The sequence below is a fragment of the Melanerpes formicivorus genome, unplaced genomic scaffold (assembly GCF_026170545.1).
Source record: "Melanerpes formicivorus ecotype bairdi unplaced genomic scaffold, bMelFor1.0.p_v2 SCAF_23, whole genome shotgun sequence".
In the NCBI taxonomy this organism is placed as follows: Eukaryota; Metazoa; Chordata; class Aves; order Piciformes; family Picidae; genus Melanerpes; species Melanerpes formicivorus.
The window spans coordinates 9853525-9877551 of NW_027142375.1; the positions used below are offsets into that span (position 1 = coordinate 9853525).

General features: G+C 38.2%; 1 protein-coding gene across 2 annotated transcripts in view; it reads right to left on the bottom strand.

Moving 5' to 3' along the window:
- The window catches only part of AHR (aryl hydrocarbon receptor), a 61060-nt gene that overhangs the window by 29785 nt on the left and 7248 nt on the right, over window positions 1–24027 (bottom strand). For both annotated transcript variants that reach the window (XM_068152485.1, XM_068152484.1), the window contains exon 2: window positions 23080–23267. In XM_068152485.1, the coding sequence (XP_068008586.1) occupies window positions 23080–23267 (188 nt within the window). The remainder of the gene's footprint in view (window positions 1–23079; window positions 23268–24027) is intronic.

The window sequence follows — 24027 nt, forward strand, 5'->3', positions numbered from 1 at the left end:
AGGAAAATGTTTATGAAAGTTAAAAACAACATTTTGGGTTGTGTTTTTTGAAAGATAAGCCAAGTGCAAGACACTACATATGGGACAGGGAAATCCTTTTTATCAATACATGTGAGTGAGAGCAGCCTTGCATAGGAGGACTTGGGGGTACTGGTGGATGAAAAACTGAGTATGAGCTGGCAATTTGCACTTCATAGTACAGAAGCAACAGCCAATAGCATCCTGTGCTGTGTCAAGAGAAGTGTGATAAGCAGGTTTGAAGGAGGTGACTTCCTCCATCTACTCCGCTCTTCTGAGACCCCCTCAAGAGTATTGTGTCCAGTTCTGGAGTCCACAATACAACCTGCTTGAGAAGGTCCAGAGGAAGGCCATGAAGATGGCAAGGGTCTGGAGCACCTCTCCTGCAAGATGACAAGGCTCCACAGACTTGCATTGAACATGATGCAAGCTCTGTGTCTGTGCACTCCTCAATTTCCAGCCATCCAGTACTTTAAACACAAAACTATAAAAAATGCAAGCTTATCAGCTGTACAATCAAACAAAGCACAAGTCTAGCTGTGAGGATGTTGAACTATACAAGACATTTTCTTCAAGGAAGAAAGTAATGTAGGATTAGCACCACAATGCTAAAGCTACAGAGAAAACAGAAAAATGAAATTATTCTCCCTGAAAGTGGATGGCTCTGAGGGCTAAAAGTGTCTTACTATAAAAAGATTCAATAGGAACTATCAAAAACCTTTAAGGGTTGCCACCAAAGCAACTGCTGCATTAAAACTGTATTTGTTTGTGGCACTACAGAGACAATCAAGATATAATCAAGATAAAGAACTTCCAATAGAATAGAATAGAATAAAATAAACCAAGTTGGAAGAGACCTTCAAGATCATCGCATCCAACCCATCAACCAATCCAGCCCACCTAAACAACTAAACCATGTTACCAAGCACCCCATCAAGTCTCCTCCTGAACACCTCCAGTGATGGTGACTCCACCACCTCCCCAGGCAGCCCATTCCAATGAGCAATCACTCTCTCTGTATAAAACTTCTTCCTAACATCCAACCTGAACCTCCCCTGGCGCAGACTGTGTCCTCTTGTTCTGGTACTGGATGCCTGGGAGAAGAGACCAACATCCACCTGTCTACAACCCCCCTTCAGATTGTTGTAGAGAGCAATAAGGTCACCCCTGAGTCTCCTCCTCTCCAGGCTAAGCAACCCCAGCTCCCTCAGCCTCTCCTCATAGGGCTTGTGTTCCAAACCCCTCACCAACTTTGTTGCCCTTCTCTGGACTCATTCCAGCAAGTCAACATCCTTCCTAAACTGAGGGGCCCAGAACTGGACACAGTACTCAAGGTGCGGTCTAACCAGTGCAGTGTACAGAGGCAGAATGACCTCCCTGCTCCTGCTGGCCACACTGTTCTTGATGCAGGCCAGGATGCCATTGGGTTCTATTAAGAATCATCCTTCAAAATTTCACAGGCCATGGACAAAACCAGCTTACAAAACAAAAATAAACCAGTAAATATTTTGTCAGCATTCAACTCTAATTATTCAAGGTGCAGCTCCAGAACTTCCCAAGGGCCTGCTGTACTTACACTTCAGACATGTCTTCATGCATATTTTACACTCAACAACAGAAAAGCACAGAAGTGGTACACATTACCTGAACTGCTGCAAGAGTCTAAAATATTCTCTTCATTGCAATCAATATATAACAAACACGATGAATAAAACGAGTACACAACATATTTCTCAGTGCCAAATGCCATGGCTTTGTGATTGTGTGATATTTCAGATTTACTAACAAAAGTCATCTAATTTTAAAATGACCATGGGATTCTCCCACTACACAAAAAGGGTTTAATGTGCCAAACATTATTTTCCGTTCATCTGCGACCAAACACTTCAATAATACTTCAATAATTTAGCACAAAAGCTATTTTTGGCATAAGGAAGTCTGTTGCTTGCCCTTTGAAAACTGACATTTCTGTGAGCCCAGACCAGTGATACTTGGTTTCCAGGTCTATGACAAGGACATGTTTCCAATGCTCAGAGTTATAAATCATAAGACAGACAAATATTTGGCAGGAGTATCTTTTTTTTGTTGTTCTTCTTCTTTCTCTTCAAAAACTTCAATCAAATTTCATTGGCCAGGACTCAAAAGGAGACAAAAATTTCCCAGAAATTATATTTCTGGATCGCAAGATTGTTTATGAGACACTGAATTTACTGTTCTACTGATAAAAGAAAAGAAAAAATATTGTTCCATCTAATTCTGCTGCTAGACAAAATTTACCAACAAAACCAAAGAAAAGCAAGAAAAACCTTCCAAAAACTGTTAGAACTTTTTGTACACATTGCGTTGATAAACCACCTTATCCTGGGAGGCTGTAACCTAACATTTTAATTCCCCTTTCTTTAGGCTCATTTTTGTGTATTGTGTTTTAATACAGTATATATTTGACTATTTACCTTCTGTTATGTTTAAATGCAGTATGTATTTGAATACATATCTTCTACTGAAAAAAGTGTCATTTTTGTTTTCATTTAAACAATTCTATGGTATCTCTGCAGAAATGCTTATCAGCAACCTTTTAAAACCATGTCTTAAAGTTACAGATGGTGAAATAATTTGTCAGTACCTTATTTGCCATTTTATAGCATGTGAAGTTACGTGTTTAGTGAATCACAATTTCAATCATAAAACTCAAACTAGGAAATATATTTTAATAATTGTTGTACTGGCAAGCCATTGTTCAGCTAAGTGTCTAACTACATGGGTAGATATTAAATGGGAGGAAGAAAACTATAAACCTCTTGTTTCTAGCACCTGAAATATGGGAAAACCTCTGTTAAAAAGCTGCAGTTCTCCCTGGAATTATTTTTATGCCAGGAGAAAGCCTCTTACAAGAAATGAACCTTAACCTTCCTCTCTTACAGAATGCTGAATAGGTAACGGCAGGTAACCAGGACAGGAATTAGATCTTACCTAACGAGTTTATTTGTGATGGGCTAAATGAATAGCAACTTCCTCAGCCAGAATTTGAACAAAGACTTTGACTTTCCACTACTATTGTGGAGATGTATCACAAACTTCAATGGCTAAATATCCTAAAGGGGTTATGTTTTAACTGCAACAGTTTCCCAAATGTGACAGCTGGCTTTCCCATGGTTTCAGTCATGGCAGTGTTTTAAGACAGCAAAACTGCATAAATATTAAAATATGTCTTAGATGCACTGAGTAATAACACATACTTGCTTCTGAACAACTCATTAACTAGTCTTTCAGAAAAATAACTGCTGAATCGAGCAAAAAGTGTATGAAGACCAACACTACAGATAAAACAAGAGGCTAATTTGATTAGTGTGGCACCAGGCACATCTACCAGTTCTCAGAGACTTTATTTATTTAGCCTTAAACATATTTTAATATGTGCTTTTAAGATTTAAAATTTAATCTAGAGTTCTAGCTATTATGTAATTAATCAATTCAGTTAAGGATCTACTTGCAACAATTCTAACCACAGAAACGCTACATCCCTTTCATAGCACAAGCTTTTCAGTAAACCAAAAACCACATAACAATTTGAGTCTCTTTGATACCTCCATTCTATTGTCAATAAACTGCCACAGATATGAAGATAGATACTCAGCAGTAATCATTAAGCATGAACACTAACTTCACCAACCAATACACATAAACAAAGAAAGCTTCTGCCTTGAGAAGACTGCCCTGGAGAGCAACCACAGGAAGACAAAAGATGAGTGATAGTACGTCAGGCTTCTAATGCACAATTTCAGTTTGATGTTGCAATTTCACACCTTAGATGAACTATGTGACTTGTGTGGACTTGCAGTATTTTTTCAGTTGGGGAGATGTCAGGGGTTTTGAGGGCTTGGGGGATTTTTGTGGGTTTTTTTTCTGCTTGTATTTTCTTTTCTTTCTTTTCAAATTATTTAGAAAGAGACCTTATCATGAGAATCACATACAAGACCTTCTAGAGCTGACATTACTTGGCCATAGAGTTGGTAGAAGATACTGCAACAACACATCATGGATATTTTATCTCTGGAGCTGACAGTGGTACACCACAATTTAAAAGGGAATTCTATCTGTTTCCACATAACTTTGTACCCCAGTTTAACAGAAAATATTGCTTTGCTAGATGCACAGAAAGAGCAATCCCTTTTGCTGACTCTCATTTCACACACATTCCCTTATTGTTTGGGAATTCCATACATTCTTATCTCTCAAGAAACTTCTTTGGCATTTAAAAGGCTGCACATAAGTAACTACCATTTCCTCTCAAAGTGCTTTATAAATCATATTCAACCTTCACTTAAAATGACAGTAAAAACCTAAACTGGAAGGTGCAATTTCTTAAAGGAGACAAAGCAGTATTTTCAGTCAGTAACTGCTGCAAGAATTTAAGACTTGGAAAAGGGATCATATCACCACAGTAAATATCATACTAAATCTTAAGAACACTTAGTTCCACCTTTTTTTTTTTTTTTCCCCTGAAGCTCTAGTAAGGTTTATTTTGCTAACAGAAACCTTCAAAACTCCAGTGCATATTTTTATCAAGTGAGAAGAGGCTGTCCCTTTCTTCTTGACACCCAGGCCTCACATATTGATATACATTCAAGCTCAGACTCCATGGGGTTCTGGGTAACCTGATCTAATGGAGGATGTCCCTGCTCACTGCAGGGGAGTTGGACTAGATGACCTTTGGAGGTCCCTTCCAACCCAAAGCATTCTATGATTTTAGTAGGTGAACAGCTATTGTCAGGCTCCCAAACTTCTGAAAGCAGTTACATAATAGGAAATGCCATTTGAAAAGGGATAATTGTAATACAGACTGATATGGCCATAGAACTGTACAACTCAACTCCAGAAGGCCAGATTCATATAAAAGACCCAATACAACCCATTTGGGGTTCTGTTACCAAATAAACTATTTGAAAATCTCACTATCTAGATACCATACATCAGGTTCCTAAATTTCACTGTAAGTCCCACCATGTTTGGCTGCCATACCTCTCTCTGGATGAGAAGGAATGCCAGAGTCAAGAAACTAGGTGTTCTGATTCCCCTTCCCATGGCATAAATCCAGGTTCTTCTGATAGATGGCAGACACTGATTCTTTTATACGTCTGGAGACAAAAACACGGCCCTTTTTTACAGCGTCAGGACATGCTATAAACCCAGGTTTCATTCCCAGCACTGTTATGAGTGGATCCCACTCCCTTTCTTCCACTGCAGTGGAAGCGAGTCTGGAGGTACAGGTAATGCCTACTCTTCCTGTTTAAAATTTTCTACCATACAGTAAAGATTTAAAATGTTTCTTAAGCCTGAAAGTTAAACCCAGGAAGCAATTAAGCAGCTGGAGCAATGACCACAAAGGACAAGATCAGTCCCTGATGCAGTCCCTGCTGAAAGGGTCATTCCACTCTTTTAGGATAGATGATGAATGGAAAATGCAAACCTAGTACAGAAAATTCAGTTTTCAAAGGAGTTTATATGAAGTTAATCAAGAGAAATCAGAAGTCATCTAACAAGGCCCATACTGAATTAATTTTGACAGCACACTTCTTATGCTGTAAGCAGTGGCTTTATTATAGATAAGGCTACAACATAGGTAAGGTTATCTGCATGCAAAATGGACACTGCAATGGAGAATTCACATTCACTGATTTTGGCCTCCATATATAAAAGAAAAACAGAAACAAGCTTAGGAGCCAAAATTTGATGGCAGCTTTATTTATAATGAAAGTAATAATGTGCATACATTTGCTTGTGAACACCTGCACAATATTAAACTTGTTTTTACAGTCACATAGGTTGTTCATGTTCTTACCAAGATAAATGCACTTTGGTTTCTTTGCTTCAACATTTCAGTTAGAAGTTTGTTCCATGCCTTTATCAAGTATATTAAATTCATATTAGAGTAAGCACAAATCAACTCATATTTTAATGCTGCCATCTGTCATACTTTCTTTTGTAATCTTCTGCCAATGCAGCAGAAGATCAAATGAAATCAAAATTAAACATGAGGTTTCACTTACCCTGCCACAAGAAATAATGTTCAAGGTGGCAAAGACAGATCTGTTTGATAATTATGTATTTTCTGCTAAACTGTCCCATATGCTTAGATTATTTGGGATTTAACCAAAAGAAAAGCAAAAGCACTTCTAGTAGTTGAGCAGTTGCTCCCAGAAACGTGTGTCAAGTTCTCTTTGCACAATTGATTCTTAGGTTAAAAGATTGATATTAACTCTTTCTATCATTATGTTCACCAGACAGCTGCCATTAAGGACAAGCTATTTCTATACAAAACAATCCAGTTGCAATTATTCACCATCACTGTTTAATCTTCTAAGAGAAAATAAGTTTTACTCTCATACTCATGGCATTTACTTCAGTTCTACAATGAATCCATCTCATTAAAGACTAGCTTAGATAAAACAGAATGAGAAACTATTTAACATGCTGGTGAGGGAAACAAAGGACATTACAAGATGACATGGAGCTCTCCCCAAGATTCAGATGGTGACTGTCACTGAGAGTAACCTCACTTCCTTTCTGCATCCCAGACCTTTGTGCCAGAGGATTCTGAACTCATCAGGATTGTTTTACTTAGTGGTTGTAAACTACATCATATTCTGATAATTAGGGTTTTTTTCTATTATACTTCTGCTGTGAAGTGTTTTGTAGAACTGAGTACCACCAACTGATTGCAGGCATGGCTTCATACTATTGCCCTAACCGTACAGTACTTACATGCAAACAAACTTTGGATACAGTTTATTAATTCTGCAGTGCAGTTTCAAGTATCTGCATTCCCAATACGTTGAATGGTCCTCATTCTTATAGCAAAATACAAGTACTAAGATGGGCAAAAATTGCAATGGTTTGAACAACAGAAGGGTTTGATTGTCAAGGTAGGAGCCATCAAACGCTACGCTTGGCTAGCTTTCCCACCTGGAAGTGGACATTACTAGCTCTTCAATTTGGGAAGCTTTAGCAGGGGACATATTTATTTGCCTTTAAGCTATGATAGTTCACAGCATATGGTGATCATGTAAAACAAACAATGGGACTTCCTCAATACAGCAGGCAGTAGACTGTTGCAGCTCAACCTTCACAGTCACTCAGCTTCAGACACTGCTGTAAAGTTCAAGTGCTAAAGACTGCCAGAAGCCTCAAGAAAGCCTAATGGAATGTATTTAGTAACATCAGCTGCAACCTCCCAGTTTAAGCCCACTTTGCAGATATTAAATATTTGCAAATGTGGTGGCCAAGTATCTGACAACGTCACTGAATCCAACATTAATCAAAGAGAGTAGAAGATGAGTATTGCTAACTTTTCCCTACAAATGTTAGCATTTCATAAACAGCTCTTTACTCTCTCTGACCCAAACATGTTAAATGAAAAAAACCTGGGTTGTTCAAGACTCCTGGAAAAGCTATTGATCTATGCTATTTTACCCCTTTAAGAAAAGTGAAATGAGCCTGTACTGTCCCCAGTTTTGTGCTACATAAAGGTTTCAACTACTTGGAGGAGGTTAAAAAATAAAATAACTAGGGGGAAAAAAAGAATCACTCTCCTAAAGGGTAACTTCTGATTGGTCTCTTCAGGTGTGCCTAAACACAGAAGTTCAAACACAAAAAGGAATTAAAAGGGCATATTAATGGTGATGACTGCAGTAACGTGTGAGCAGAGGAAGGTACCAACCTGTACAAAGCTAAAATAGCATGCCGGACAGACGTGGCCTGCTGTGCTCAAGCATATCCAGATCTTTTTCAGTCTCATAAAACAGAGACATGAAATTGCCAGGCTTCCCTTCTCCTGCAGGACAGCCTGGATTTTTTGCTGGATTTTTTTTTTTTTTTTGGCTGTGAATTTTTGTAGCCTGCTTCTAGCTTTAGGCCGCATCTTGAGTACTGTGTCCAGTTCTGGGCCCCTCAGTTTAAGAAGGACATCGAAACACTTGAACGTGTCCAGAGAAAGGCAACAAGGCTGGGGAGATGCCTTGAACACAAGCCCTATGAGGAGAGGCTGAGGGAGTTGGGATTGTTTGGCCTGGAGAAGAGGAGGCTCAGGGGTGACCTCATTGCCCTCTACAACTACCTGAAAGGTGGTTGTAGCCAGGAAGGGGTTGGTGTCTTCTCCCAGGCAACCAGCACCAGAACAAGGGGACACAGTCTCAAGCTGCGCCAGGGGAGGTTTAGACTCGAGGTGAGGAGGAAGTTCTTCACCGAGCGAGTCATTCCTCATTGGAACGGGTTGCCCAGGGAGGTGGTGGAGTCACCATCCCTGGAGGCGTTCAAGAGGAGATTGGACTTGGCACTTGGTGCCATGGTCTAGTCATGGGGTCTGTGTTGATAGGTTGGACTCGATGATCCTCGAGGTCCTTTCCAACCTGAGTTATACTGTGTGTGTGTGTAAAGTTATTTTAAAAGTAGTACCTGTAGTATCAAATTTGCTTTCCTGCTCTTCATGAGTTGAATGCTGTAAAAACTACCAATATGTGCCCCATCCTCAAACATAACTGGCATAATTTAATGTTGAATTATAAATAAACTAGACAGGGTTCAGTAATTCATTTCTTCATAAAGGAACTACAGGTGTTTAGTCTAGTTAGTACTGCAGTAATTCACAGCTTTCTGCTTTTATGTACGAAATGGCATTTCCATCCTTAGATCCTAGTGCCAAAAAGTCTACTATTTCATTCCAAATATTTAACAGTATTACACCAACTATGCATACATAAATATATAGCTGCCAGCTTTGCAGAATAAATTCAAGTGACAAAATATTTGACATCCAACCTGTTCCCTGGAAGCAACTTGCTCACAAGCAAAAGTAAAAGCTTCCGTTATAAGCAACTCATCCTGCACATAAAAGTAAAATTCCAACTTGGATATCACAGGTGATCATACATTTCTCTGCTGCATGGCATGCAAATACAAAAATCATTAGCTTTCATAAAATTATTATTTGCATCTCTTAGCTCCGTTTATATTACGCATGTAACTTCATTATACAGAGCCTTTAAGAGGTGTGACAATTCATCTTCAAATTGAATTCTAGAAACATGTAGTCCATCAGCACATTCAGAAAGGAGACAGCAATATTTACTTTCAGAGAAATACATAGAAAGGGTGATGGTGTTGCCATGTTATATTTAAACTCACCATATCAACTAATAATTTACCAGGTTTATTTTTGAGTTACCAGAAATTACACAAGTATCATTTAAGTGTAAATCAGTTAAGGCTATTGCCAGTATCTTGAGTGAAAGAGAGTTCAGTTTGTGGCCTTATTATACATCTAAATATAGTAAATATATCATAATTATTTTATTTTCAACATCAATTTTTGACAAAAAGTAGCATTTAGTGAAATGATTTAGTAGTTTGGTTCCTACTGACTGTAAGGACGAAATCACAAACAAAACTATAAAGCTGCTAAAATACAAAGCTGATTCTCTAGACATCTCACAAATGCTGCCAAATGAGCTACATCCTCTGTGAAGCATTAAGTTTCTAATTAAGGGAGATTAAATCCTCCTGTGTCATATCATGGTGGCAACACTGAAAGCAATGATCTCTACTGTATATCTTCCCAGAGAATCTTCCACAAATCTATAGGTCTGAAGTATGCCTATGACCATTTGATAATGATTTACATTTCAAGACTCCCCTGAATGTGAAGATCAAATTCCTCATGCAAAGAAGGGTCCCAATATCACCTATTGGGTTCTTCCATCAGAGAAAGCAAGCAAAAAGGAGAGAATCCAGTCATGACACATGAAGTCAGCAAACATCTACATAGAGACAGGAATTCCCACCAGGGAAAGATCATGGAGCCCAAGAAGGATGACCGTAAGAATAACATAGTTGGACAGATACTGAATCATGAAGCCCTGAGTTAGAAAATCTGAAAATGTCTGAAGTACAGCTACGTTCTCATGGTCATTGGGAAAGAAACCCCAAAACAATAAAACAAAATCCTCCCCCCCCAAAAAAAAAATTAGAGATTAGGGCAATTCCTCCAAAAGTCTCTTGTACTTTCCACTTTATTTAATATGATTCTAATTTGACATTTACTTTAATATGGCTGTGGGTAGGAGGTTGACTAATATAGCCCAAGATTCTTCAGAATACTTGAAAGATACCTCAAGTACAAAAATATTTATATGCAACATAAATTCCCATGTTTTACTTCCATCCTGAAAGGCATGTGACCCACTTCACAGAAGAGAGCAACCTTAGGCTTGGAGCCATTACCAGATCAGAAGGGAGATGGATCTTTTCCAGTACAGTTTCATGCAGGTAAGATCCCTTAAAGCTTCAAGCAGCACAAAACTTTGAACAGCACTAAAATATCAAGCACAAGCTATTTTCTCTGAGACAGGCTCAAAGCAGAAGTGTTTCCTGAAGTCATAAATATCTAATAGTGTATCATTTGAATTTGCCTCTTTTCATCTGATACACCTTCCCTCTCTGTTTGCTTCCATTTACATTCCTCAATCAGACAAGTCTCTCCAGGAGATTATAATGTTTACATATGGGTTTCCTGGAAAAGCAGCAGCAAAAATGAATATTGCTATATTCCTTCCTAGGCCACCTAGGAGTTTAAACTGTGAAAATAAGGGGAAATGCTAAAAATGAGGAAGAGTCTTAGCTATTTGTCACAAGGTTAAACACTAAGTTAAGTAAGAGACCTCAGTCAGAGGAAGGCACAAAAAGGCATCAGATAGAATCTGAAAGGCGAGAGAGAGGACAGACTGTCTTGATGGACAGAGACAGTATGAAAAGTACCTATAAAATACCCCTCCCAATCCCACATCTTTGAGACTTGTTTGAGCCATACTGTTCCAGAAGTCAGATGAATTTGACAACAAGAGCTGCATTTCACAATGAGAGCTGTTCCTCAGCACTGCTACCCAAACTGATGAATGGAAATGCAAATAAACGGTAGCACCAGGAACATCTCCTCTGCACTAGACAAACATGTACTGGAACTGGCATTGTGGGTGACAAAATAACAGCAAAATAATTTGAAGTTGGGTAGTGTGAAGTAGAAACACTTGCATAAGATTCCCCCTCAAACACAGCTATCTTTCCTGATTTTGTACAAGTTTTTTGGCACATTCTTCTGTGTCGGTGTAATTCAAACAGGTTCAAAACCTGAACGAAAAGAAGCTTGTATGACTCCTCCACTGTTCTTGCACACTTGGCAGGTAGAACCTGATGTTATCTTATTTTTACAAGTTTCTCTTCTGTTATTAGTATCTTTAATAATTCCTAAACTCAGAAGATGCAGTGTAAGGCTTACTACATTTTTTACATCACCAGTAATCAAACTCTTTGCCTGGTTTTCTTTTCCCTGCAGAGCCCATAATAGTTATCACAATATTCCACACCCCATCTTTTTCCAGGTATCCTAATTGCTTTCATATAATGTTCTCCTTTAGTAATCTAACCATGCTTTTACACAAAGATTTTACAGCTTTCTCCTTTACCAGCTGTCTTATTTAATTCTCTGATCTAGCAGCCTAATGATTTTGTACAAGTGTCCTCTGTTTGTATCCAGTCTTACATTTCATCTTGAATTTTTGCCATGACTTTTGATACTGAACTAGCCCTAAATCGTATTTTATGAGCAGGCAGCTCAGATCCATTTGGTGAAGGGTGATCTGCTTGCACATACAGGCCTACTCTCAAATATTTATTTTTTTTTCCCCTTTACCATCAAAGCCCTTTATTGTTTATAAAAGTTAACCTTTACTTGGCCTGTACAGCAAAACAAGGTTGGGAATTTTCTAAGCCTGTTCTCACTACTGTAAGCACTTTCAATTAAGCAAGCAGAAGTTGTATCTGAGAAGCAAACCACCTTGCACAACACAGTAATCAAAACCTCAGGCAACTAGCCACTTATGTTTTAAACACTTTCTCACACAGTTTCTTAAAACAGCAACAAAAACACCATGCTTGCAAACTGAAACTACCTAGTAAACCTTCTGATAGGGTTTGAGAGAAGAAACTGTCGATATTGCTCTTGAGTTCTGAAGCTTCAAAGTACTGCTTCTAAAGTGTTTTGAAAAATATACAAATCAGACTAAATGCAGCTGGAAACCTTTGTGATAGTGTTCTGCTAAGCTTTTCTAATTCAGCCCAAATACACTAATCTCATTACAATAGCAGTTCATGGTAAAAAATTTCTTGTCAGAAGTCTAAAAAAACCCATCCAAACCCAAAAAAACCCACTCTAGTGCTAGACCCACTAAAATGGAAAACTAGCATGAAGGTGAGCAGTTTAACGTGTGAGCTCTTAGGGTTTGTGTTTTCCACACATCTCAAAAAAAAGAAATCCACAAACTGTTGGCTAAATCCTGCTCCTGAAGTTACAGCTGCTACCAGCTATGAAAGCTACTACTAACAAACAGTAAAGTTTTATTAGCAACTACATAAAACATCTGACCAGAAGTAACGAATTTTGGTTTTTCCACATCTGTAGAATTAAAGCCATTTTCAATACCTTGCATAATATAGAATAAACCAGGTTGGAAGAGACCTTCAAGATCATCGCGTCCAACCTATCATCCAACACCACCTAATCAACTAAACCATGCAACCAAACACCCTACCAAGTCTCCCCCTAAACGCCTCCAATGATGTGACTCCACCACCTCCCCGGGCAGCCCATTCCAATGGGCAATCACTCTCTCTCTCTGTAGAATTCCTTCCTAACATCCAGCCTAAACCTCCCCTGGCACAGCTTGAGACTGTGTCCTCTTGTTCTGGTGCTCGTTGCCTGGGAGAAGAGACCAACCTCTGCCTGTCTACAACCTCCCTTCAGGTAGTTGTAGAGAGCAATGAGGTCACCCCTGATTCTCCTCTTCTCCCAGCTAAGCAAGCCCAGCTCCCTCAGCCTCTCTTCATGGTGAGGGGTTTGGAACACAAGCCCTAACTTCATTGCTCTTCTCTGGACACGTGCAAGCAAATCAACATCTTTCCTAAGCTGAGGGGCCCAGAACTGGACACAGTACTCAAGGTGTGGCCTAACCAGTGCAGTGTACAGAGGGAGAATTCAAAACCAACTCAGGCTCCGCTACTCAGGACAGATGAACACAGTTTCTTTTGTTTGTTCTTATCCTTTAAAATGTTGCCTTTTAAAGAAAATGTAACAGCATTAATAAGCATGGAATGTTAAGTGTTTATGCAGTAGTGTCCCTTAAATGGGGGACATATCTTCAGTTGCCACAAAGTGGTACTTAACAAAGCTATGTTTTTTTAAGTAGAAGGAAAAACCAACAACCAAGCTGTGTATATTTTTTTTCCCCTTAAGTGACTAAGCAACGCTGAAGGTAGTTCACAGCATGCTAATTAATCCCTCCAGAAACACCACACTAAGTCAACATGTGCTTACCTCCACAAATGAGAGTTCAGTCATCACATTTGGAAGACTCAAGTCTTTGTTCACACAAACACTTGCACTACCTAAAGCAGATGTTCCCAAACTATGCTATGCAAGACACTTCAAAGTTATTTTATGTATGTGGTAGGCATTAGGAGCTACTGCTGCTAGGATGGGGAAGGGGAAAAAAAAAAGTCAGAAGCTGTTGCAACCACTCTGTAATCAAAGTGCATTCCCTTAAAGCCTACAACCATGTGTGTGCTTCTTGCTCAGAATACCACCATCAGGGTCCCAGATTTGGAGAATGGATAAGGGAAATACAGTGAGATCTCTTAATGGATTTGAAAGGCAGGCTGCCATTTTTGAGAGCAAGAAGTAAGCAGAAAGTTAGTTACAGCACCATGAAGTGTTAGAATCAGGAATAAACCATTGTGTCTTTGTTCAAAGAGGGACAATGGCATCCACATATTGTCTGGGAGTTTTTGAGCTTCTAACACATCAGTGGTAGTTTTCCTCAACATAAAGTAAATCCTGGAGTTGGAAACAAACAAAAAACCCACCCCACAAAAAAAAAACAACACCACAAAAACCCAACAACCCTGAAGAATGATTACATGACATAGCTCTAATGCAGAAGAGCAACTAGTGCTCTTACAGGCAGCCAGTTGTATCCAGTCACCTGAAAACAGAATTTAAATTCAGAAGTTTTATTTTTATTAAACACACATAGGAAGTCAAGTAGGGTTTTACCATTTACTTTAAAACATAAAAGCAAATCTCAGGAAATATGCAGTTGTTCAAATCTGTCAGCTCTCACTTGGGCTTTGAAGCATAACAACCATATACCAAACCATATAGTGCTTGTGGTTTCAAGATTTAGAGGCAATGAACTCTTGTTCCCTAACTATCACAGAGACGCCAGTCAACTGCTGAGTCACCAAAACCATATCCTTGCACACCCACTTTTCTTCACTTTGCTTCTTTTGCCATTCTGTTGCATGACTGGGTACATCTTCCTTGCTTCTACATAAAAGTCAGTGAGAGGTGCATGCAGCTTATCATCAGATATAATATGATACTACTTCAGCCACAAGAAGGAGAGGAAAAAAGCTAGCTAAATTTTTTGAGGCAAGAGATAGGAAGTCACAGAGATTTACTTCCATGTGGAATTAGATCTACGGGAAGGTGTGACTTGAACTGAGTTACCTATCTATCACACTCTGAGGGCTTCTGACTTTTGGTTCCTAGAACAATTTTCTTTTCCTTTAAGCTAATTTCTTCATACATTAAGAAAATATTGCAAGTTTATATGCAAAAAGGTAATCAGACACTTCAGACTGTTTGAAAATCATCATGCATTTGCTCTAATTTTGATTTGTAGAAAAGACAGATTAACACCAAGTAGATAATGACAGTTAATAGCCTATATTTTACATTAGGTCACTAATTCTGAAACAAATTATGAAACTTGGCTAAAAACAACAAACACCCCACAAAGAAAACCAAACCAAAAACACACACACAAAACAACCAACCAACAATAAACCCCCAAAAAGCTTACTGAAATAACTGTTCTCTCAGTTTTATAGATCAATAGTAATTTTTGTCACAAAGCCTAGGAATCTAAAGTTATTTTGAAATCCTCTTCACAGTTCAGTAATTTTCTTACTAGTCAGTTTCAATAAGGAACTCATCTCACTCAAAACTTGGATCTGGTACTCAAAAATTAACTCAAATCTGTTTGGATTTTTCTTCCCCCTACTGAAACAAGGCCTTAATTTTGCCTTCACCCAACTGATGGCTCACTGGCAAATTCAAAAAATTTTCCCCCTAAGGAACTTCTCTATGATTTTTTTAATCTGAAAAAACCAAACCAGTTACATTCCACATAGGAAACAGAACAGCTCAATTATTTATGAGGAAATTGCAATGTTGCATTTTGCCACTAGTACATTTGCTACTAGTACTAGACACCAAAAGGCAAAAATGTATTAACTGAAATGGAATTGTTCAGTAGAAAGAGCTTTCGCTGGCCCACAGGAATTGCACTGCTGAAGACATGACTATGGAGTCTGATGGGGGAGTCAGAATACTCGACCAGCCAGACCATGGACTTAGTCCAGTAAATTCCTGCTTTCTGCAATCAGTTAGAATTTGTCTTGAAAGGCCAAGCATGTATGTCTTTCAGCTTATTAGATGTTATATGATGCCACGCATAAAGTGTGCAGTACTGAGTAGTTCAAAAGGCACATGGGTTGAATTTCAAAAGGCAATTATTCAGTGGGGAAAAATAAAAAAGTTCTTTGTCCAATTAAAAACAGAGTTTAGCATGCATCACCGAGGGCAACTAATTCCTATTTGTGTCCCCTTTAATGTCCACAGCTGGCAAATAGCAAATCTGCATTTTCTTAAAGCGGTTCTCTAGAGTAGAAAACTCCACTCTAGTTCTTACAGTTTGCTTCATTTAACGTCTTAGAATAACTAAGTAAGTTTTATCATTAACATAATGCCTTGTTAAAATACACAGCTTGGACAGTCCATCACTGAAGTGAGGTGCAGCAACTCCCAGGAGGCTTTTCCCAGGAAGCATTTAATCAATATATCACCTACAAGTCTGAGAACATTGGAAACTGGTTATTTTTTTCTACCTTTTTGACATTCTCTAAAAACAAAAAAAAAAAATAAATATAAATTAATCCAATACAAGAACTGAGCTCTGGTATCTAGAATTAGCTCCTAGTTATCTAGCTACCAATCCAAAGCAATTCACAAAGCAATCATTCTTTAACTACTTAGCACTCTATCCAAGAAACTGGTTTTGTATGAAGCAGTTGAAGCTTTTGTTTGCTCAGGAAAAATAAACAGTGTTATAACTAGCTGGACCTGTAAACATTTACAGAACTCAAGCACATAAGCAAGTCTAATTTCTTTATCAGAACACAGATAAAGTCAAACAAGAGAAGGTAGGGCATTTCTCCTACCAACAAGCACACACAGGAGGAAAGCTACTGAGTCATAAACACACACAAAGCATTAAAAGCTATTCCAGTATGAATAGATTATTTGTGCAGATTTTTAAAGTGTATTGATACTGAAGTCTTAAATTACCAGGACATATTTTTAAGGCAGCAGTCAAGCAAACTATACTTGTACCAATTCAAATGGGTGAATCATGAAGGCCATGGAAGACAGATGTTGACAGGCTGGTGCTACCTCTAATTATGCTTCTCCACTCAAACTTACTTTGGAGGAGAGATCAATCATCACTGTGGTTTGTATAACACAACCAAAAACCTCCAAATCGTGTTATATTTAGGTGCTCCAGTATAGTAATTAAAACGTTAACAAAGATTACAAGATTTGGAATACAGTGTTAGATAAGCAACTGTACTTCCTGAGGTCAGGCTTTTTATCTTGCTACCTGTTCTGGGTTTGAATGTCACAGTTAACTCTGTCAATCTCCAGAACACTTTTAGGTTAGCAGAGAATAAATTATTTTAGGCTCTGATCTTGCAAATAAGGGAATATTCACTGCAATAGGTATCCAGAGCAAAGCTGAGAACAGAATGCTTAAAACTAATCCCCCTGTTAAGAAGGGTTATAGAGAAGAGAAATGCTCTGCATACTGGTACTGGTTGTCATGGAATTCTTCCATACGCCTTTGATTAAATAGTACGTATGGGGCAGACAAGAGATAAGCTTCAATCTCTCTTCCTTCCAAAGGGAGTTCTAACAATGATTAACATTAATCAGTGAAATACTACAGTGCCATGGGAAAAGAAAATCCACAGAATAAACAAACAGCATTTGAACCTGCTTTCTGCTCTTTAGTCTACAAATAGATTGACAAACCAAGCTCTTACTTTGTAATATAAACATAACTTTCAATCTCAGACATATTTCAGTCATAAACTATATTAATCCATCAGGGTACAGCGCTGCCTAACTGTATGATATGCCTAGTGACACAGCACTCCCAAAAAGAAAATGTGTCTGAGCAAGCTAAGATTGAGCATGTAATGGTGAAAACATACATATTTTGAGAATTAAGGTGATACCAGGCTCTAATCATCATTTTTGAGGATCAGAATTTAGGGCTTCAGAGCCTAAATCCCTACTTATGTTCTGTTACATAAGATACAGGCTAAAATAGCTTGCAGCAGACAACTACAAATGTTGAGTATGAATCTCAGGAGAAGGGGGAAGAGGGGTGATTTAGTGGGGAAAGATGTTTAGGAAAAAAACAAAAAGTACAGCAGTGTGGAAGAACAGGCATGGATCAGGAAATATGCTGAATGGCATTATAGTCTAATACTGAAATAACCATACAATTCCAAGGTTCACATTTTGTAATTGTTTTGGATCGGGGCCAAGGGGGAAGACAGTACAAAAGGAAGCATAGTTGGCTTCTTTGTTTTTTTCAATTTTTTTTTCCTCCAAGTCTCATTCAAAAATGTAAAAATAAAGAAAGAAATAATTCATATGCATGGTAGAAAGGCAAATAGAGAATGACAATTTTCAAGGCTGGAAACCAAGCAAATGTTTTGACACCGCTTGAATAATTATTGAGAGGTGGTAGAATCTCCATTTAATTTCTTCAAATCAATATTGGATGGTGTTCTACATAAACTACAAACAGTCTCTCTCAAGCTAACAGGGTGCTTTCTACCTTGCAAGTACAAAAATGGCTCATGACAGAGTCATGAATCAGTTAAGAATAGTCAAGCCCACCAGAAGCTGCTGGCAACAGTAAATTGCTATATGGCATCAACAAACACTTGAAAGCACTAAGTGCAGGCTGACTCCACTGCTCCACCCCGGAGAGCTTTAGTGTTTCCTGATGTGAGAGAGAGGAGTGTCTGCGTATCCAGCAGCAGGAGAAGGTAACATGAAAAGAGAAGTCACACTTTAAAGGGGAGGGGGGAGGAAATAAACATATATATACACATGAGGAAAGCTGCATTAGACAAACAAAGCATGCAAATACAGTAATAGTCTCATACAATGCAATCCAGACTAGATCTAGATATGCTGTATTATCCTGGCCTTCACAGGTCGAGTTTTAATCAGTTGTTTTGTACTTTCAGGTTTCTATTTCAGAGCACCACCTAACAATTGGACAAAAGGCCATCTAGCTGCAAGACTGTAGGTATATTGCAGCCCTTTTCAATGCGACAGAATAAATGCACTGTTTCCCACTTTGCCCATCTGTACATCTTATCTTAAGCTATACTCTCCAAAGTAGGGACCGCATGCAGCCTACTCAGTACACAGTATGCTCGAACAGCAGGCATCACAGGAAAAATACATTCTATCAAAGAATATATTTTACGTGATGACAATGGGTGCATTGCAAATATAAGCTATGTTATGCCAAGGAATGTGTGTTAATTATATTACAAAGTAAAATTAGGCAATGCAAACTTGCTGGAAAAAATTCTTAGTTATTGTGTTATTGCTGTGCTTGCCAAATTCACTTGCATACAACATAAGAAACCAATTCTAAACTCAAGCAGAAACTTTCTTCTGTAATTGCAGAATACTGTCCAATAAGCAAGAGGAGAAAAAAAGAGACAAAACCCAACATATATTTTGAACCACAGAAATTCTTAGTGAAATGGATGAAAGGATAATTAAAAAGCAACATGTTCAATTTTGTTTCTGATGTATTGATACACCCAGAGCACAGCTACTTCATTTTAGATTCTGCAAACCTCTCCTTAATTCTCAGTATACTTTTAAAAAGAAAAACCATGCCCCTGACATTAGAAAAAAAATAAATCAGTAATACAAAATTCTAGTTTCATCGCTTGAACCATTTGACCAAAACTTTGAGAAGACTCTTCATAAATATTCTTCCTTACTGCAATGAAGTAGCTAAATGATATTCAATTCATCATATGAGGACCAAAACTAGAGGTAAAAAGGCTTTTTCATTTAGCATGCAGGGGGAACACAGCCTATGTCTAAATGATCATCCAGTTGTGCTCCAGATGCTGAACTCACACTAACCTGCACCCACACAAAGAGCTGTTGTCCTATATTCCACTTCACGTTTTTCACTGTTGACTGCACACATACATGGACACTTACCATCAAAACAGAGTGAAATAATACTAGGACAACATAAAAAAACCTTTCTTTACTGACTGTCAACAGACACCTGCCTGATTTATCCTAGTCTGTAAAAAACAAAAAGCTTGTCTTAAGCCACTTGCAGAAAGTATCTTACATGCATACATTTAATACTCCAGCAGTGACTCAAGCTAACCTGACTTTGAGGACTGCTAATCCACTTTAATACAGGCAGGTAGCACCAACGCACAACTGAGAGGCAACACCACCTTAAATCGCTTCTTAGTTTGACTCACCACACAAGAATTTTGACTTTATAAAGACAAAGACTTGAGACATTAAGTCACTACTGAAGCTTTCTTCTTGACTAGAGGTCAAATTTCTACATATAAGAGCACGCCAGAGTGATATGGGGATACAGAAATCCTTCCGGCACCATGTGGACTTAAATCTAATCTGGCCACACAAAACTAGTCTATCTAAAGGGTACTGATATAGAAGGATCACTTAGCAGCACAGTAACTTCACTAACAAACTACAACAATCAAAGGCAACTCCTTATCACAATACAATCACCAACAGAGTAAGATATTTTGAGGTTGTGGAAGAGGATGAAAATATGCACACCTAATTCCTTCAACCTGAAATATGGTGAGCATGCAGAAGGCTACCACATTTCAGTCAACAGTATGGAAAAATTAATCCGTCTAGCTCTGGAGACAATTCTGCACCATCTTAATGACTGGAAGCAGAGGAAGATGCTTTTTGGCTTGGTTGGGGAATTTTTACAAATAAACACTTAGCTTTTAAAGTAACAACAACAAAAAACTTGTAGACATCTATGTGAGTTGCATTCATTTGAATTGATGTCACTGCTTGAGATGCCTTTTACACAACAGGCTTTTTTTTTCCCCTGCCAGACTTCCGCCTTCAGAAAACAGACGTTGACTCTGGATTATTTAAACTTGGAAAAATGCAAGTGTTTTCTTTGAAAAAAATATCTATTGTTACAGCAAAAAACTTGAGTTTCCTTTCAAGCAAGATCATATGATTACACGTTTATATTTTACTTTCCGCAGGAATTCACACACCCCCCATTTGTATCCTGTTATTCATTTAGCGTTTCCCTTTACTTCAGCATGCTGTGTTAATAAAGTGGACCTGTTGGCTCAGTCTAGGCACTCAAGGTGACAATCAGCGCTCGCTCTTGCGTTTGTCAGATTTATTCTGTCGGGCTTTTTAACTACACAAAACATGCCTTAAAAAAACCCAACAAAACAACACAACAAAAAAGAAAAACCAAACCACCACCAGTTCTGAGAGGAGCACTGCATAGACAGATTGTGAAACTCCAACCTAGGGGTTTTCAGGGTACTTTTATTAATTCCGTACTTCAAAGCAGTGATTTCTCTTTCAGAAGGTTAAGTTTCAAATGAAAGAGATTCCATGTTAGTTAAGTACATTAAAATTGTATAAAATATCTTGGTTTTCATACTGGATCCATCACAGTCATAGATTGGTTATTCCTATTTATCTTCAGTCACTGATGTTAGCCTTTAAACACCTGCAGATAGATACTGATTACTAACCTGATTTGTTGTCCTACACTTTCAAAGGCCTGAAAAGAATTAACAAAAAGCACTTTTCTGCTAAAAAAAAAAACACTAAGACAGCTTCTATTGAAGCTATTCTGTCTAATGGTATAAATTAAAACTTGCTCCGTCGTACCCTGTCTTGCACAAGATAAACAACATCATTTATCTTCTTACACTTACCAGCCTTTTATTTTATGGGGACTAGAGGAAAAAAATATTCCCCTACTTAATTTTAACACAATGAACTACCCTATATTCTTACAGCTGTAGTCTAGTATGGTGGCATTAGTTCTGTATGTTTGTCTGGTGTGGGTACCATTCCAATAATATGGTCCCAAGTTGAACACAGGTTGTTTCCTTCAATTCCGTATCCACAGACATTAAATGGCAACCTGAAATGCAAATATAACCTCTCTGCCAACACCTCACATATAATTCATCACCACTCTTAACGGCTAAAATCCACCTCCACATTCAAATTACAAACAAGAAACTGTAAATTTTGGTGTCAAATGATTCTGGCTGGGGGAGAGCAGGTGGAAAGAAGAGGGGGCAGGGAGAAACAAAAATCAAGCAATTCCATTGTATAAAACATTGAAATTTACTATTATCACTCTATCTCAAGTAAGGCAAAAAATTTTGCAATCTAGTATGCTTCAGAATACATAATTTTTGGGTTTTTTTTAAGTTTCACTGGGACTGGGACGTCCTCTTCAATTGACCAAGACAACACACACAAGCCAAATCCTTTGTTTTATGGCAGTCAACCTGAGATAACCTCTCACAAAGACTCTGATGAAACTGATGTGCCAAGAGAACTCTTTCATTTCATGAAAGCAAATATTTTGCATTTGAAAAAACACTGAAGCATTCCACCAACTGTGGCCTTGAGTGGATTCCACACTAAGAATCATTCTAAACAAGCACAGAAACCGTACTCTTCCAGCAATAAAACACAGGACATAGACTTATGAGCATTACTAAACTGAAACTACCAGACAATATGAACAAAAATGTTCTGTATTCCTGCAGGAAAAAGTGGAAATATCTTAGCTAGATTTTTTTCAGTCCTTCCATCGATTGTATGGAGTCTTTATCAAGCGGCTGAAACACTAAAGCTTAAACTGATGAGGACAAGAGTTATTTTAATGTTCAATAAACCACCTTACAATTTATTATCAACTCCACTGCAAGAAAGCAATCAAGATTCCTTCACTACAGCTGATCAGACTATTTCTGCCTTTGAAGAAACTGGCATGAGGCCAGCTATTGCATCTCACTCTACAGAACCACTCAAAAAGTGACGCAGACTGGTAATACACCTTCACTAGCTCTGAGATCGCATAAGAGAACACACGCTTCTGGTCTAATTGCTACTTCAAGTGCTGCTGTATTACCCTTGCTACAACTGAGGTCAGTGAAAACCTGCCCACACAACTGGAGAACCTTAGCTGTCATCTTAATACCACATGCTCTGCATTAATCAGGGCTTGAACACAGGAAGACTTTGTCTCTTTATTTACAAGTCACCTTTGCAATTAACTACAGAAAGGCGTACTAGAAATTACGTTATATCAAAACAAAGACACTTTTGCTGTATCGTTAAGGAAAATATACAGCTGATGGGAACTCGCATGGCACATTTTGTACACAGTTTCACAAAGGCAATATTCAGAGGATAAAAAAAAAAAAATCTTAAATAACTTTGAAAGGCTGAAGGAAAGAACTGCAAGATTCATTAAGGAGAATATTGCTTCCAAAGGTAAAGCTTTGAAAGGCTGGTATATAAGTAGTTATATTTGGTTTTCAAGAAACTGGAAAGGTTACTTTATACAGTTACATTGCACAGACCTACATCACTGGATGCTCCATTAAAATATGGATACATTTGACAGCTGTAAGTACTTAAACACCTGAAATCAACATACAGCACGAAGAGAACTTTTTAAGCAGTCCAAAAACAAATTAATTCCCAATCCTTACCGTCAAAAAAACTTTTGGCTCTCAGGTAACTGACACTAAGCCTAAGCACTGACAGCTTATCCAACTTGGCAATAACATCTTGAGGGAAAGGCAGCAGGCTAGCCAAGCGGTCCAACTCTGCATTCAAGCGGTCCCTGTGTCTCTTGGATGGATTGGACTTGACTCCTTCAGCTGGGGATGGCTTTACTCTGTGGCAAAAAAAAAAAAAAGGGCAAACAATACAAATAGAGGTTACTTCCAAAAATGAATATTTGCCAAACTTGAAGTTTAAAACATGATTGCGAGGTTAACAAGCAAAATGTTTCCACTCTCCTCCCCCCTCCCCGCCTCGAGAATTCTTGTGCCCATTGGGAAAAAAACAAACAAAAACACCACACCACCAAACGAAGCTGACTTAACCCCCCGGCCCCCACACACTGTTAAATGATGCCGTCAAAGCTACAATGGTTATTCAAATGCATAACAAACATTTGAAAACTTTAAGATTTGGTGGGTTTTTTATAAAAAGCTTCTTACACTTTCATTCCTGTCACTTGATCTTTCCCAAATGTTCAGATCACAAACATTTCAATACATTGTAATAATATTTGTGTATAAATTTATTGGACTATACTCCTCCCCTTTAACTGCAACTTTATAATGAGGCATCCAAAACTGGCCAAGAAAACAAGAGATACACCTCAGTCAGCAGGTAAAATCTTTGTAGAACACTACTGAGCTCATCCTTTAAATCACCTCTCAGCTGAAGGCATTTAATTGGCATGATGACATTATGCCTTTGTACCTTACTAAGTACCATTTAAAAAGCTTTCATATGAATTACATACCGACGTGCTTGTAAACTTGCCTTTTTTCTTCATACCCACCCTGAGCTCAAACTCTGGATACCTGGATATTCTCACCTTCCCATGTATGCATTAGTCTAGGAACAGGTTTGAACCTCTACTC